Source organism: Manduca sexta, chromosome 17, assembly GCF_014839805.1.
Source record: "Manduca sexta isolate Smith_Timp_Sample1 chromosome 17, JHU_Msex_v1.0, whole genome shotgun sequence".
Classification (NCBI taxonomy): domain Eukaryota; kingdom Metazoa; phylum Arthropoda; class Insecta; order Lepidoptera; family Sphingidae; genus Manduca; species Manduca sexta.
Genome location: NC_051131.1, coordinates 12,208,476 through 12,221,206, shown reverse-complemented (window position 1 = coordinate 12,221,206; position 12,731 = coordinate 12,208,476). Strand labels below are relative to the sequence as shown.

The 12,731-nt window shown below is 36.8% G+C and overlaps 1 protein-coding gene across 4 annotated transcripts in view; it reads left to right on the top strand.

The window, feature by feature from the left end:
* The window catches only part of LOC115449350 (rho GTPase-activating protein 21-B), a 412,582-nt gene that overhangs the window by 88,489 nt on the left and 311,362 nt on the right, over window positions 1-12,731 (top strand). For all 4 annotated transcript variants that reach the window (XM_037439479.1, XM_037439478.1, XM_037439481.1 and 1 more), the window contains one exon: window positions 5,666-6,024. In XM_037439479.1, coding sequence (XP_037295376.1) covers window positions 5,666-6,024 — 359 coding nt within the window. The remainder of the gene's footprint in view (window positions 1-5,665; window positions 6,025-12,731) is intronic.

Sequence of the window (12,731 nt, the reverse complement as noted above, 5' to 3'; positions counted from 1 at the left end):
ATCAAGCATGGCTCGGTTTGCAATTGTTACATATGACAAATTTTTCAGTTTAGGCAATTACCAAAATTTGACTTTACGACCGGACCCTGTGACTGTTGAAATAAGCAGCTCGCAACACCTACAAAGATGCGACGATGAGCGTAGGCGGATGGTTCGCTATAAAAACTTTAATAACTAATAAATAAACATCATGCAGCAACGAGACACCTGGATTAATAATAAATAATAACAAATCACACACCTGCACAATGGCACGACATCAAACCCACACTATATCTAAGAGAAGAGTCATAAATACAAAAATAAACGTCCGCATTTGATATCACCAGCATACTGACACAAATCCATCATCAACTGCGAATTGGCATCTCGCACCTCAAGTACACATGACTTCTGATGACTATAGAGTGTGATGCGTGCCTACCTCAATATGAGCTAGTATTAATGTGTAAAATATGTTTTAGGCACATGAGGTATTTTTAAAAAACCAGGTTCGAAGGACCACAATAACAGTACAAGATCAGATAGCCTTATGTCACAAATGCGTATAATACAATAACTACATTACCAATGCCTTTGAATTATAAAACTACTGCATCACGTGTGGGAATATACTAACCATCTTACCGTTAGATTCACCCTGCAAATAAATATCAATTGTTCTACTTGGGAATTAGTACAGGTACAATACGCGTTAATGTAGCTGGGCTTCGCTTTGCATGCTCACGCATTGCACATCCGGTTGGTGATGAATGCTGATGATGGCAAAATGAGATCATGTTTAAAATTGATTATTTCTTTAAATATAAACAAGTTGAAACTTGTAAGAATCCATATCATAGTAAGCATACGGAACGACGGTGATGCATACAAGGGTATGGAATACCTAAAAACCTTTTTTACCCTCTTTTGCTTTGAACATTGTACCGTTCTGATAAAATAATGTAAAAGAAAATTACTATTATTAAATTAAGAATTTTGGTAATGTCTACCTACTCTATATTATAGATGTCAAGGATTGGTCAGCGCGTATTGCCTCCTCCCTCTTTGTTAGCTTCGCGACCAGTCACCTGCATGACGTCAGTTCCTCTTGCTATCTATTTAGGACACATGGTAATGGATAGACCTGGAAATCGAACCCAGGACTTGCTCAATTAATAACCCACACATGGCTAAGACCAGAGTACGAAAGGCGTAAGTTCCCAGTACCGAGGTTCGAGAGTTTTAATTAAGCCCACTGAACAGTACGTACAATATCAAAGACATTAAACTATATAGCTAGTCATAGACTGGACATCAGGGCCAAAGTTTTGCTCCAAAAGTTATTACCAATTGGTAATAAGCCGCTGTCTTATTTGAAATGTCCGTATGACAAGATGACACAGCCTCTTGATATATTAATACAAAAATAATATATTTACAGAAAATATGCTAATATTCGCATTACAGAGTGCAAATCATAATATGGAAAAAATGAGAAATATTTTACATCGATGTTTTAAAATTTCATGGTAGATTGAGTAACCATCACATGTGTAACCTTCCCTATGTCCGCTCTATATAATTTTAGAACTCTGGTACATATATGTACATATACATTTCATAGTTAGGTGATTTTAACAGTATTCTTATTTTGTGTCCTTATACATTCTCATGTACCAATTCACCCTATTAAGTAAACAACACACACAAAATTGCGTTTTGGCACTTACATAAATTTCATACTTAAAGCGCGCGTATTACATGAAACGTAAACAGAAACATTGCACAGTAATGCATTGTATGATATATCGTCTTGAATTTGCGGAATCACGTTCTGCTTAACATCTGTTACTTGTACGGGGAAAGTTAAAAACATTTTGTATTTTTGTAAGAATGCAAGTAACAATGTATGTTTACGTTTTGACTTCATATTTTAACTAAATATTGTGCAATATGATTTGTGAAACGTTACTGCTCAACAAAAATGAAATTTATTTTAACTTGCATAAGGATGAAAGGATACAAGTTAGCAGGGATCATAATTAATTTTGAAACACATCCTTTCTACAAGATTATAGACAACCGACGGCATGTAGTTTTTGAACACCGGTAGTGAAAATGATACGCGCAATCTCGTTCCAACGAGGAAAGTAGAATTATTCCGCCGATGCAATCACCCCTGCACCTCTACTTATATTTAATAAGAATAGGAAAATTGCTACTGCGGGCTATCATCAACGTTACCTGCGTGGAGCGAGACACGCGACTGGGGACCGACAATATTATTTTAACACTCCTCGTAGATTTACATCCAACGGTATAAAGTTTATTTTGCTACAAACGATGTTCGTTAGGTTGGTAAAACTGGCGCGCATGCGCCCTTTTTGGAGGGAAAAACGCAGTCAACAGTGTTGTCATGACAACGGTGGACAATGCACCTTTGTGCATCACTTTCCTCTATAATTGTCGTTTGTCTTTGTGCGTAGCAGTGCGAGATCGATCGGCAATCAAATTGTACGCGCATTGTTGTTTGTAAACAGCACGGTGTGAAGGTGCCAAGTGAATAAAGCCTTTGTGTTTTGTACAAGTGATTCCATTTTACAAGGATTGTTTACGATTTGAGCGGGTATTATTTTTTACTTTTTCGATTTGCAATTTCTTATTATTTTAATTTGAATTTTAGCGACATTTAATGACTTTTAAAGGCTGATGCTAGTCTGATATGTTATCTATTTCGTTTAAATCAAACACATTTACTAAATATTTAGAAAGTATTATACTCTTATTAAAATCTAAAATATGTTTTAATGAAATACTTGTATTACAATTATATGAGTTTGATATTATCGCAAAAATATTTACTAGGAGAATCCGTGGACCTGAAACTCATTAGTAAGTAAGTCTATTGGCGTGCGAAGTAAATATAATGTTATAATTTTCTAATGCCATATACAAACATAATATGTATAGCCCGTTACAGGACATCCTTAATTAGCAAGTAATTAATCATCCAAAGAAGTCTAACTTGGTGAGACCTGGAATGGAGTAAATTTCACAAATGTTTGTTGGATTCGGGGAAATAATATTTATCTTGAAAAGGCTGCAGTAATCAGATTTATGGAAAGAGGTATTCGTGATATGAAACATGAATCAATTTATAAATAAAGCGTCGAAAATATCCCACGGTGCGCAACGATCCCAATATGACTTCAAGTATGTACTTCACAAAACTCCAAATAACATTTCGTTTGTACAATTTCGAAAATAACGATAATGGCTTTGTTCGTTGAAAGTTGGTTCCAACATTGCTAACACAGGATCACATAGAAAAAGAAGGATATGTAGAAGCGTGCATTCCTCGTGTTTGTGTATTGTATTTGTCAATTAGACCTTTCAACTTGTGCTTAATTGCCCCGTCTGCATCGCTTTTGAACCTGTTTTTCAAGTAGCCGCAACCCTCTGTTCTTGTTTTTTTTTTCGGTCAGATTTTGTCGCTTGCTCCGACGATTAAAGTTATACACAAAATATTTTAAAGATTTTACCTCAACGTTTCACCTTTCTTCTCGATTTGTTTGTTAATAAACTGCTGGTATTGTGATTCTTGCTTGGTGAATCTTTCCAAATATAGATTTGTATGTTTAATTTATACTGTGCAAGCCAAAACGAAATTTTCAGAAGAACTTGCAGATTCTGAATACAAACTATTAGCATTTATTAATAGATAATATATTATTTGTATAGGTTTTATTCTATTTCAATGACTAAATGTGGGGCAGGTCCGACAAGAGTAATTAAAATTACATAAGAAATCAAATCACCCAAAGTATTTGAATGATTAGTGAAATCCATAACGATAATATATTTAATAAAATATTTATGTTTTTCTCTAATATAAATACTTAAGATTTGTTATAAGGAGAATCAACATTATTTATAACTACAGCGTGGCTGTCGTAGGAGTATAAACGTAAATATATTACGATGAATTACGTATTTGCAATGAATGCAGTAAATCATGGCAAGAATAATAATAATAATAATATCAGCCCTGTATTATATACTTGCCCACTGCTGAGCACGGGCCTCCTCTACTACTGAGAGAGATTAGGCCTTAGTCCACCACGCTGGCCTAGTGCGGATTGGTAGACTTCACACACCTTCGAAATTCCTATAGAGAACTTCTCGGATGTGCAGGTTTCCTCACGATGTTTTTCCTTCACCGTTAAAGCGAACGATAAATTCACAAAGAATACACATATGATTTTTTAGAAAAGTCAGAGGTGTGTGCCCTTGGGATTTGAACCTGCGGACATTCGTCTTGGCAAGAATATTTGAACATAAAATGACAGAATTTACTGGAAGTCACTAAAAATTACCTGATAAACCGCCGTGTAGTGTGTAATGCCAAGCGCAATCATAAATCGACTTTATCGCTTTGCGTTAGGATATTATTACCTACCTCTGTAGGTACTCTAAGATATTAAACAAAGAGCTTGAGCTAATGGCTTCCATACATAACGGTATATTTTTTTATTTATTCATATTTCTTCACTATGCGTCATGGTAGAGACTAAGTTGCTTTTACAAAAAACGAATTCTTATTACCGCCATCTAGGAAGACTGGCAGAATAACGTTTTAAATTTGATCTTTAACTCTTCGTGTGAACCGCCTTGTGTATAAAAAATGACTTAAAATAAATTTAGATGAAAATTTTGACGATATAAAATTAGTTCTTCATGTTTGATTTTTTTTTCACACGTGCCGGATTACGCACTTTCATAGATATTAATGAAATAATATAAAAGACACATTGCCAATGAATATGAATTTCAATGTCATTGCTGATAGAAGGGGGCAGCTGTCGCGATTTATTCGCGTAACAGCATATAAACGAATTTCTGGCTAATCTGCTATATACCTGTGGCGCCAATCTCGTCCGGTGTGTTATTTTTACGCGCGTTTATCATCTGCTCGTGCGCACGGTGCCGGATTTTTTCACACGTGAACGAAAACATGTCGTGCGCTACCGAACTACGTGGTTCCGTTCCGCGTGGATAGATGGCGTCTTATTCATTTTTATGCAGTGTTGTGCTTCTTTTTGTAATCTTATCTTATTGTTAATTTCGAATAAGTATTTTTGCTCGATAGGGTATTTTATGTTTATGACTGAAATAATTTAAGCGATAAATTCCGTCTAATACAAATTTTTGTATAATTTGTGTCAATCGAATGATATCACAGCCAACTAAGTGCTGAAATACCTATTCGTCTATGTGCGGGTGAGCTGTCATGAATAAGGGTATAAACTCTAGCAATCTGTTGTCCAGTTATACTTTAGACAAAACTGCGCTGTCTACATAATAATCACTCTACCTATTAGTTGGGTTGAATATTATATTTTAAGACGATTGATCTAATCAATAAATAAGAAACAAATGATCGAGGTCCTTTGTCCAGTGACAGAAACAATGGTTATTCCGTTTAAAACTTGACTATACTGCTCTACTCTTTAAACTTATTCATGATAAAAAAGGATCTTGTAATTAAAATCGGTTTGATATTCTTGAGAGATTGATTGTGATTGATGTCACGTGTGATGACCTATGTTATCCAGATTATATATCCTATTCGTGAGTAAAATTATGAATGTGGCTAATTTAAGTTTTCTTATTGTTGTTTCAGATTGGCGCGCACCAATGACAGACGAGTCGGAGGCGGCGAGGGCGCGGCGCGTGCCGGCGCCGCCGCCGCGGCAACCAACACGCCCGCCCGAGCCTCGGCCGCGCACGCAGGTCGCGGAGCCGCCGGTCCGGCTCATCCGCCCGTCGGAACACCTGGCGATAGTGGAACGCGCCATGGAGCGGCGGCCGCCGGTGCCGCTGGTCCCGTCGGTGACGGTGGTACAAGGCCCTCGGCCTGCTCTGCAGTCCATGCCACCGCCTGCGCCCGGGTACAGGCACGTAGCACCGCCGCCGCTCAGGATGCCCGCTCCGGTCCCGCCGCCAGTGATGAGGTTGCCACCGCCCCGATTGGATGTTCAGGTTGGTGTCTAACTAATCTGATGATCACATATATTGGCACAACAGTTATGCCTGAGACTCCAACCCAGAACTCATACACTTGTCCAACCAATTACTTTTCACTGACTATGTAACGAGGTGATTCCTTTAAATAGATAGGACAGTTTGAACTGCGGACCGTCTCACGCGATTTACAGACCTGTTTTTATCGACGATTTCTTACAATTTTTACCGGCATGTATAATCAAGCTTTTCGCATCAAAACATTTAACACACACCGCATCACAAGTGCGACTGGTTCGAACCATCAACGGTTATCGTGGTCCCACTGTATTACTGTATACGGGTAAATGTGCAAATTATGACGTGCCGCGGTTTTTACGCGTCCGTCGCCCGTCCTTAATACCGTACGTCAGTGGATGTGACTTTATTTTAATTCGGTGGGTCCCGTTCCGGCCGGGCCGTTTGACGGGGTTTTATGGCTTCGCGTTTTCGCGAAACTGCACTGTTTACTTTTGTGAATTTTTACAGGAAAATGTATGGTTTTGTTTTTTGGTGGTTATGGTCCGCTGCGTCAAATGTTGTTTGAGTTTTTGTTGACTTACGTTTCGAGCAAGAATAATGTTTCGATTTCGTTCTCTTTTTTATCTGTTCAATATTTATTTGTAAAAGGGTGTTGATTATTTTATTAGATTATAAATTTCAGGACTAGTCTTCAATTTAAGAACTAGTCTCGAAACATTTTGAAATGATTTGTATTGAAAATCGATAATATTGTCGTTGAGAACATGAAAATGTGTAGGATATATTTTGTTGATTATGAACAAAGTGAAACAAAAAATCGTACAATACGTTTTGCTTTCGAACTTTCACTTAAATCCCTGCATAAGCATATTCGCTAATCACGTAGATATCAACAAGCACAACAATCAAGCTCTCAATTGTACTACTTCTACATTGTAGTTCGCTACTGGAACGCGAGCAGCCCCGTCAAGTCAAGCCATCAAGCCAGTTTCTCTAGATCCATATCGATCAGAAGTTTCTCTCGGATGTTCAAATAATAGTTTTACGTCACGTGTTCATGCGTTTCCGATTACTGCGTGGGTGGTGATTTCTTTAGCGTTCCCTGTTATGCTAATTGTTACAGTATCGTGACGTGCAATATTCTCGTTATTGTTACGTATATGAAAGTGATATGAGTCATTTAGAAGATTAAAGAAAGGCTTTGTTGGTTTCGTAAATCTAGATATTGATTTAGGAACGATTGATAATTGCTACATACTTAATTGCAGCTGAAAAGTGTTTAATGACGTCGTCAATGCTTTCATATACAATCTTACTTATAAAAAATTCGCAAAGCTATGCTTAGTTACAACACAAATTGACTCGATCAACTATAAGTCAAAACCCGCCATCTTGCCTCTTAATAAGGATTAAACTAGGAACCGGTGATGTTTTTTACAGCTATTTAGGCAATTGGTAACCACCTTTTAACGCTAAAACAAGTATATAATTAAGACTGATAGTTTTTTTCGGTTCGGAAAGGTTTTGAAGGTTTGTGTTAAGACAGTATAACATTCAAAAATAATACGTAATGTCATAGCTATAATAAAAAGTAAAGAATATGTAGTTATTCAAATTGCTACAAAGAGACTTTAATATCCACCATACAATGAACACAATACATTAACCACTTAAAAAGTACACAAAGAATATCGAACGCAAATGAAACACGTATTTGAACAGCGAAGGTCATTTCCGTGTGTTTGCTTGAACCCTAAGGGTTGTTTTACACTAGCGATTTACGAGCGCGTGTGAACACGATGCGCATTGTGCTTTTGAAGTTCAGGTGGCAAAGGGGTTAAGCCTAATTTGGATGAACCATGAAGAAAATGTTAATAATAAGAAGTGAAATTAAACTGTGAGTATAAATTAACCCCCTTATTCATAAACGTTATTTATCTAAGGACGGGGCATTGCTGTGATAACAATTCAGTTTCTCAGTGTTGACGGCATGGCAATCTTCGCAGTGCGTAGACGTAGGGCCGTTGTGATTGCAGATTGGCTAATATTGACATAAAACTTTAATCAAGTTGGCTGTCAGATAAGTAAAGCTGAATAAACACCAAGCTGTCAATAAACAAAGCTGAGAAACAGACTTGTTATCACAGCAATGCTCCGTCCATAGATAAATGACATATATGAATAAGAGGTTAAGTCTTTGTTTACTGCGTATAAAAGTCGGACTGAGCAAATAACACTCATGTTATCGATGCTGGTCTATACCAAGATTTTAAAATCGATTTTCTGTCACACCGAATGTATATATGACCTATCCTACAAACTCTCACAATATCTTTGTACTGTTAACAAAAAAACGCTAGTACGTGTCCCCCCTAAACGGATCCCCTGACGCCTCGCGGCCAATCCGAACTGGCAGTGCGTAATCCCCGTCTCATACTCGACTCGGCAACGCTTCCCCGTTCGTTTGAGTCATTGACGGGTTTCTTAGTATAATGAGCTTATGTTAAATGGCCGGCTTTTTGTTGGACACCACAATGGCCCGCCGTGACGTATACCGGTAGTACGGTGTTGGGCCCCGTAATGGATTCGAAAGTTGGACTCGCGTTGGCAATTGGGCTTGTAGTGTGTTGCGTGTGAAAATTGGATTTTCAAAACTGACGCGCGTAATGGGCGGAATGACCTTTGAAATGAGAGTCAATAAGTTAGTTTGTACTCGAAAGTATCTGATTTTCTTTGTTTAAAATGGAAATAACTGTTCATTTCGAAAACTTGAATTTTTCTCGACTCATATAAATAAATATTTAATAAATTATATCCCTTGAATACATTGTAAATAGCGTAATATCATCTTATAGTATTTTCCTGATACCAAGCCGCACTGTTTTGTTCCTGCTTGATTAATATTGTAATCCGTAAAATAGAGTATTAAGTATGAAGCTAAGCCTCTCGCAGGATGGCGAGCGAAGAAGAGGAAGTCCATGCCCAGCAGTAAGACAGTATATAATACAGGGCCTGATATCATTATTATAGAAAAAACGACACAAACGTCTATATAATAATAATTTATTATATAGACGTTTGTGTCGTTTTTGTCTTCACCACATTTTAGGGGAGGCAGGCCGTTGTATAGATATATCTGGTCTGATGTTTCCATCAATCAACCAGTTGTACAAAACAAGAGTGCGCCACAAAATCATTTCAAATTTCTCGGCCCAGTTAAGGGCTTCTCCATCGGATCGGCTAATGATACGGCCAGACAGGGCGGGGTTGGGCCTTGGCCTAAAACCGCACGCGTTTACTGCCGGGTATTGTGGACCGTGGTCGCAGTTACGAGCCACTGGCGGAAGGGTTCAAACTACTTTGCAAGTCTTTGGTTTTAAAGTAAAATGTTGACAAATAAGCATTCGACTTGATTGTCAGCTTTAAAATGCAGCTATAAAAATAATAAAAATTCTGCACAAAGTGCTAAAGAATTCACTTTATAACAAAACTGTTAACTGTAATTGATGTTATAATTTCGTTTAATAAATAAAAAAAAATACTAACAAAATTTGATATGTAGTCGTAGCGTAGGATTTGGTGACTATATTTTAAAAAAATTACCGATCTTCATTTCCAGAAGGTGTGCTACTAAGACTCTTTCTAGCTTTACCAAATTGATTTCATCGTTCGCTCTCAATATTCCTGGTCATTCGCCCACGCCGTTTAATTACACCATGCGCGTTGTTACAATATAATAATACGAAGCACATTATCTCGGCACATTACTCTTTCACTGTTGATTTGCTTGAAACATTGTGCCCTAATTTAGTTCACTGGACTTATTAAACTTAATTAAATGCCGAGTTGAACAAACCACGATATCTTTGATCAAAATTATTTGTGCCTTTTGTTGTTGTGTTTCTTTTGAATTGTGAACGTTATTTTCTTATTTACTGTGTCGTTTCAAAACCATTGTATAATTTACTTTTGTTTCAATGGAATACTTACGTATTGCAATAGTTAAATTTCGTTTAGGCCTAGGTTCAGTTCTTAGTCGGCCACTCTTGACAGAGATATCGTTCTTATCGCGATGGTGATACATGGAAAGTTGTTGGCGTCGCCACACTTCTCGTAGATGTTCACACGCTTCTGTATTTTGTCGGTTAATCGCTACTAACCGACAAAATACAGAAGCATGCGAGAGTACACGCAGCGCTCTGCGTGTACTCTCTGCCATGGAGGACTATGTTGTCATTTTGATCAAGGCAGTACAACGAACGGAGGATCTGCTTCTAGTTCTTTTTCCTTCTATCTGTCCTGCTTTAGTTATCTGAAATCTGAATACCACATCGCGTACTAGACTGGGTAACAACCAATACTATATATATATATATATATATATATATATATATATATATATATATATATATATATATATATATATATATATATATATATATATATATATAAATAAACATTAACAGATAGATCACAATAAGCGATCAATTTTCCGTAAACATTGGGAGCGCCTATAATAACCTGACCAGTTTTGATCGAGTGTCGGCCTGCCGTGCATTAGGCACGCGATCAGCGATGACATCGAAGCAATCGTTTGTCTTGTCCCGATCGCCATTGCGATTGTATTGTGGAGCGCTGGCTGTTTGTTTGTTGATGATTGGGTTTTAGATATTGTTTGTTGTGTTATTGGTTTGTTAATGAGATCTAGGGCTGCGGAATCGGAATAGAGTTATTACTTTGCAATCGGTTGAGGTTTTCAGATAAATCGATTATGATCAACAAAATTGGCTGCGAATTGAAATAGTCTTTCTCTAATGCTGAGGAGTTTTATTATTACTGATTCATTAATTTATGGATGAAAAAAAAATATGATCCTTTGTCACCTTCTCAATTAGTGCAGGCAATGCTAGGCGGATAAAAAATAGGTTGACCTATAACGACGGGTAAAGTCACTACTCACTAAAGTGTAGATTTGTGGTTCCAAAAAACACTCACTAGCCTTTCGTGGCGGTGATGATTATTATATTGAACAATTTGGGTTAATTACTAAAAGGTCATGTTTTATAGATTCGTTTTCCTTGTAACCTATCTATAAATTATATGATTCATACGTGTAAGTAACGCAAGACATTTCAATAAGCTCATTTTTGGATATAATAGTTGTATATTCATAATACAAATATGCCACATGTACAGTTTATTAATCATTACTTTCCCTATTTATCTCTACAGCACAATTATAATCTCTGGTTACATTCGAGTTGATTGCATAGTAAATGAGATATACATATACGGTTAATTCTACATTAGCACCCGTTCTTGCGGACAATTTCTCGCTTATACCAACCAGAACGTAATTACGTGAAATCTCGTGGATCTGGTAATGCCAATTAACAGTACCGATGTTTGTGTACAGGAGCCAATTATAAAGAGTCAACTGCGTTTGTAAATTGTTCACAATGGCCACTATTTATATAACTCCAGATTAGATACGTGTAACTACTGTGTGTAGTGTGGTTTGTTTGTGGGTATTTTGTTTTGAATGATAGAAAAATGTTTGAAGTGTTTGTATGTAAAAAATTGCCCTGTCATTGTCTTTAACTAGTATTTCAGCGTTTTTTAAAGTTATTTATACAATTTAGAGAATCTTTTGATATTTAGTTCCTAATGTTGATTTTAAGGTGGCGTGTGACAATTTTTAAGCGATTTCAAAAAAGGAGGAAGTTCTCGATCCGAATGTATTTTTTTTATGTTTCTTACCCCAACTTTCAAAATTGGCTCCCACTCCAAAATTGGTATCTAATGTAATGTAATTTTTTTTTTGTTTTTCGTGTTTTTTGAAGACTGTATAATTTTTTGTTAATAAGTTTTTAACAACGCCCTCTTGCGCAACTAAATCGAACTCCACTGATCAATAGTAATTGGTACATTACATAACTTTACTGCACTCATGTTATGTTATAGCACAAAATATTTACAAATCGTCCCACAAAACCGAATAAATAACCAACCCGTGAACCTCGTACGCGGTCGTAAATACCGATAATGTTACTCACTCGCTGTTTATTGACATAATATCAATTTAATAGATTCGAATGGTGCATATTAATGGCGGCGGGTCGAGCAAACCGCCCGTAGACGCGTGGGTGACGCTATTCATTGCCTTAACTATTCGATAGTTTGTCATAATATCGATAGTTGTGTCGGCTGGCTATTATCGAGTGCATTAGCCTCTTAATTGTGTATTGAATATAGACACCCACGTTGGTCTAGTGTTTGGTCCAACATGAATTGGGCCAAATGTTTGTGTGTCAGTGTTTTTGGGTCAATTATACCGTGCGTACGGCGTACGAATGCGCTTTTAGTGATGCTAATTTTGTGTTATTGCTGTTTTGTTTCGATGAATGAAACATACGCTTTATTGAGGTTGGCAGGTTGGATTAAGAGTTGCGTGTAAGGAGAACGTTTGATCGTAATTGCGTATTCGGGAGTGCGTTTGTGTTTTGATTTTAAAATGCTTATGCGCAGCAATTCAAGTACGTTTATTTCAGGCAGGAATGTTTTCGATGAAATTGAGAGGAACTCTAGAATACCATATTTTATATTTCTTAAATTCTTATACACATCTCTCAATGTATGTAAATTTTAGTTCAATTTTTTATCAATGACAATATTGTATCAACTCACTAAAAAAAAAAAAGTAA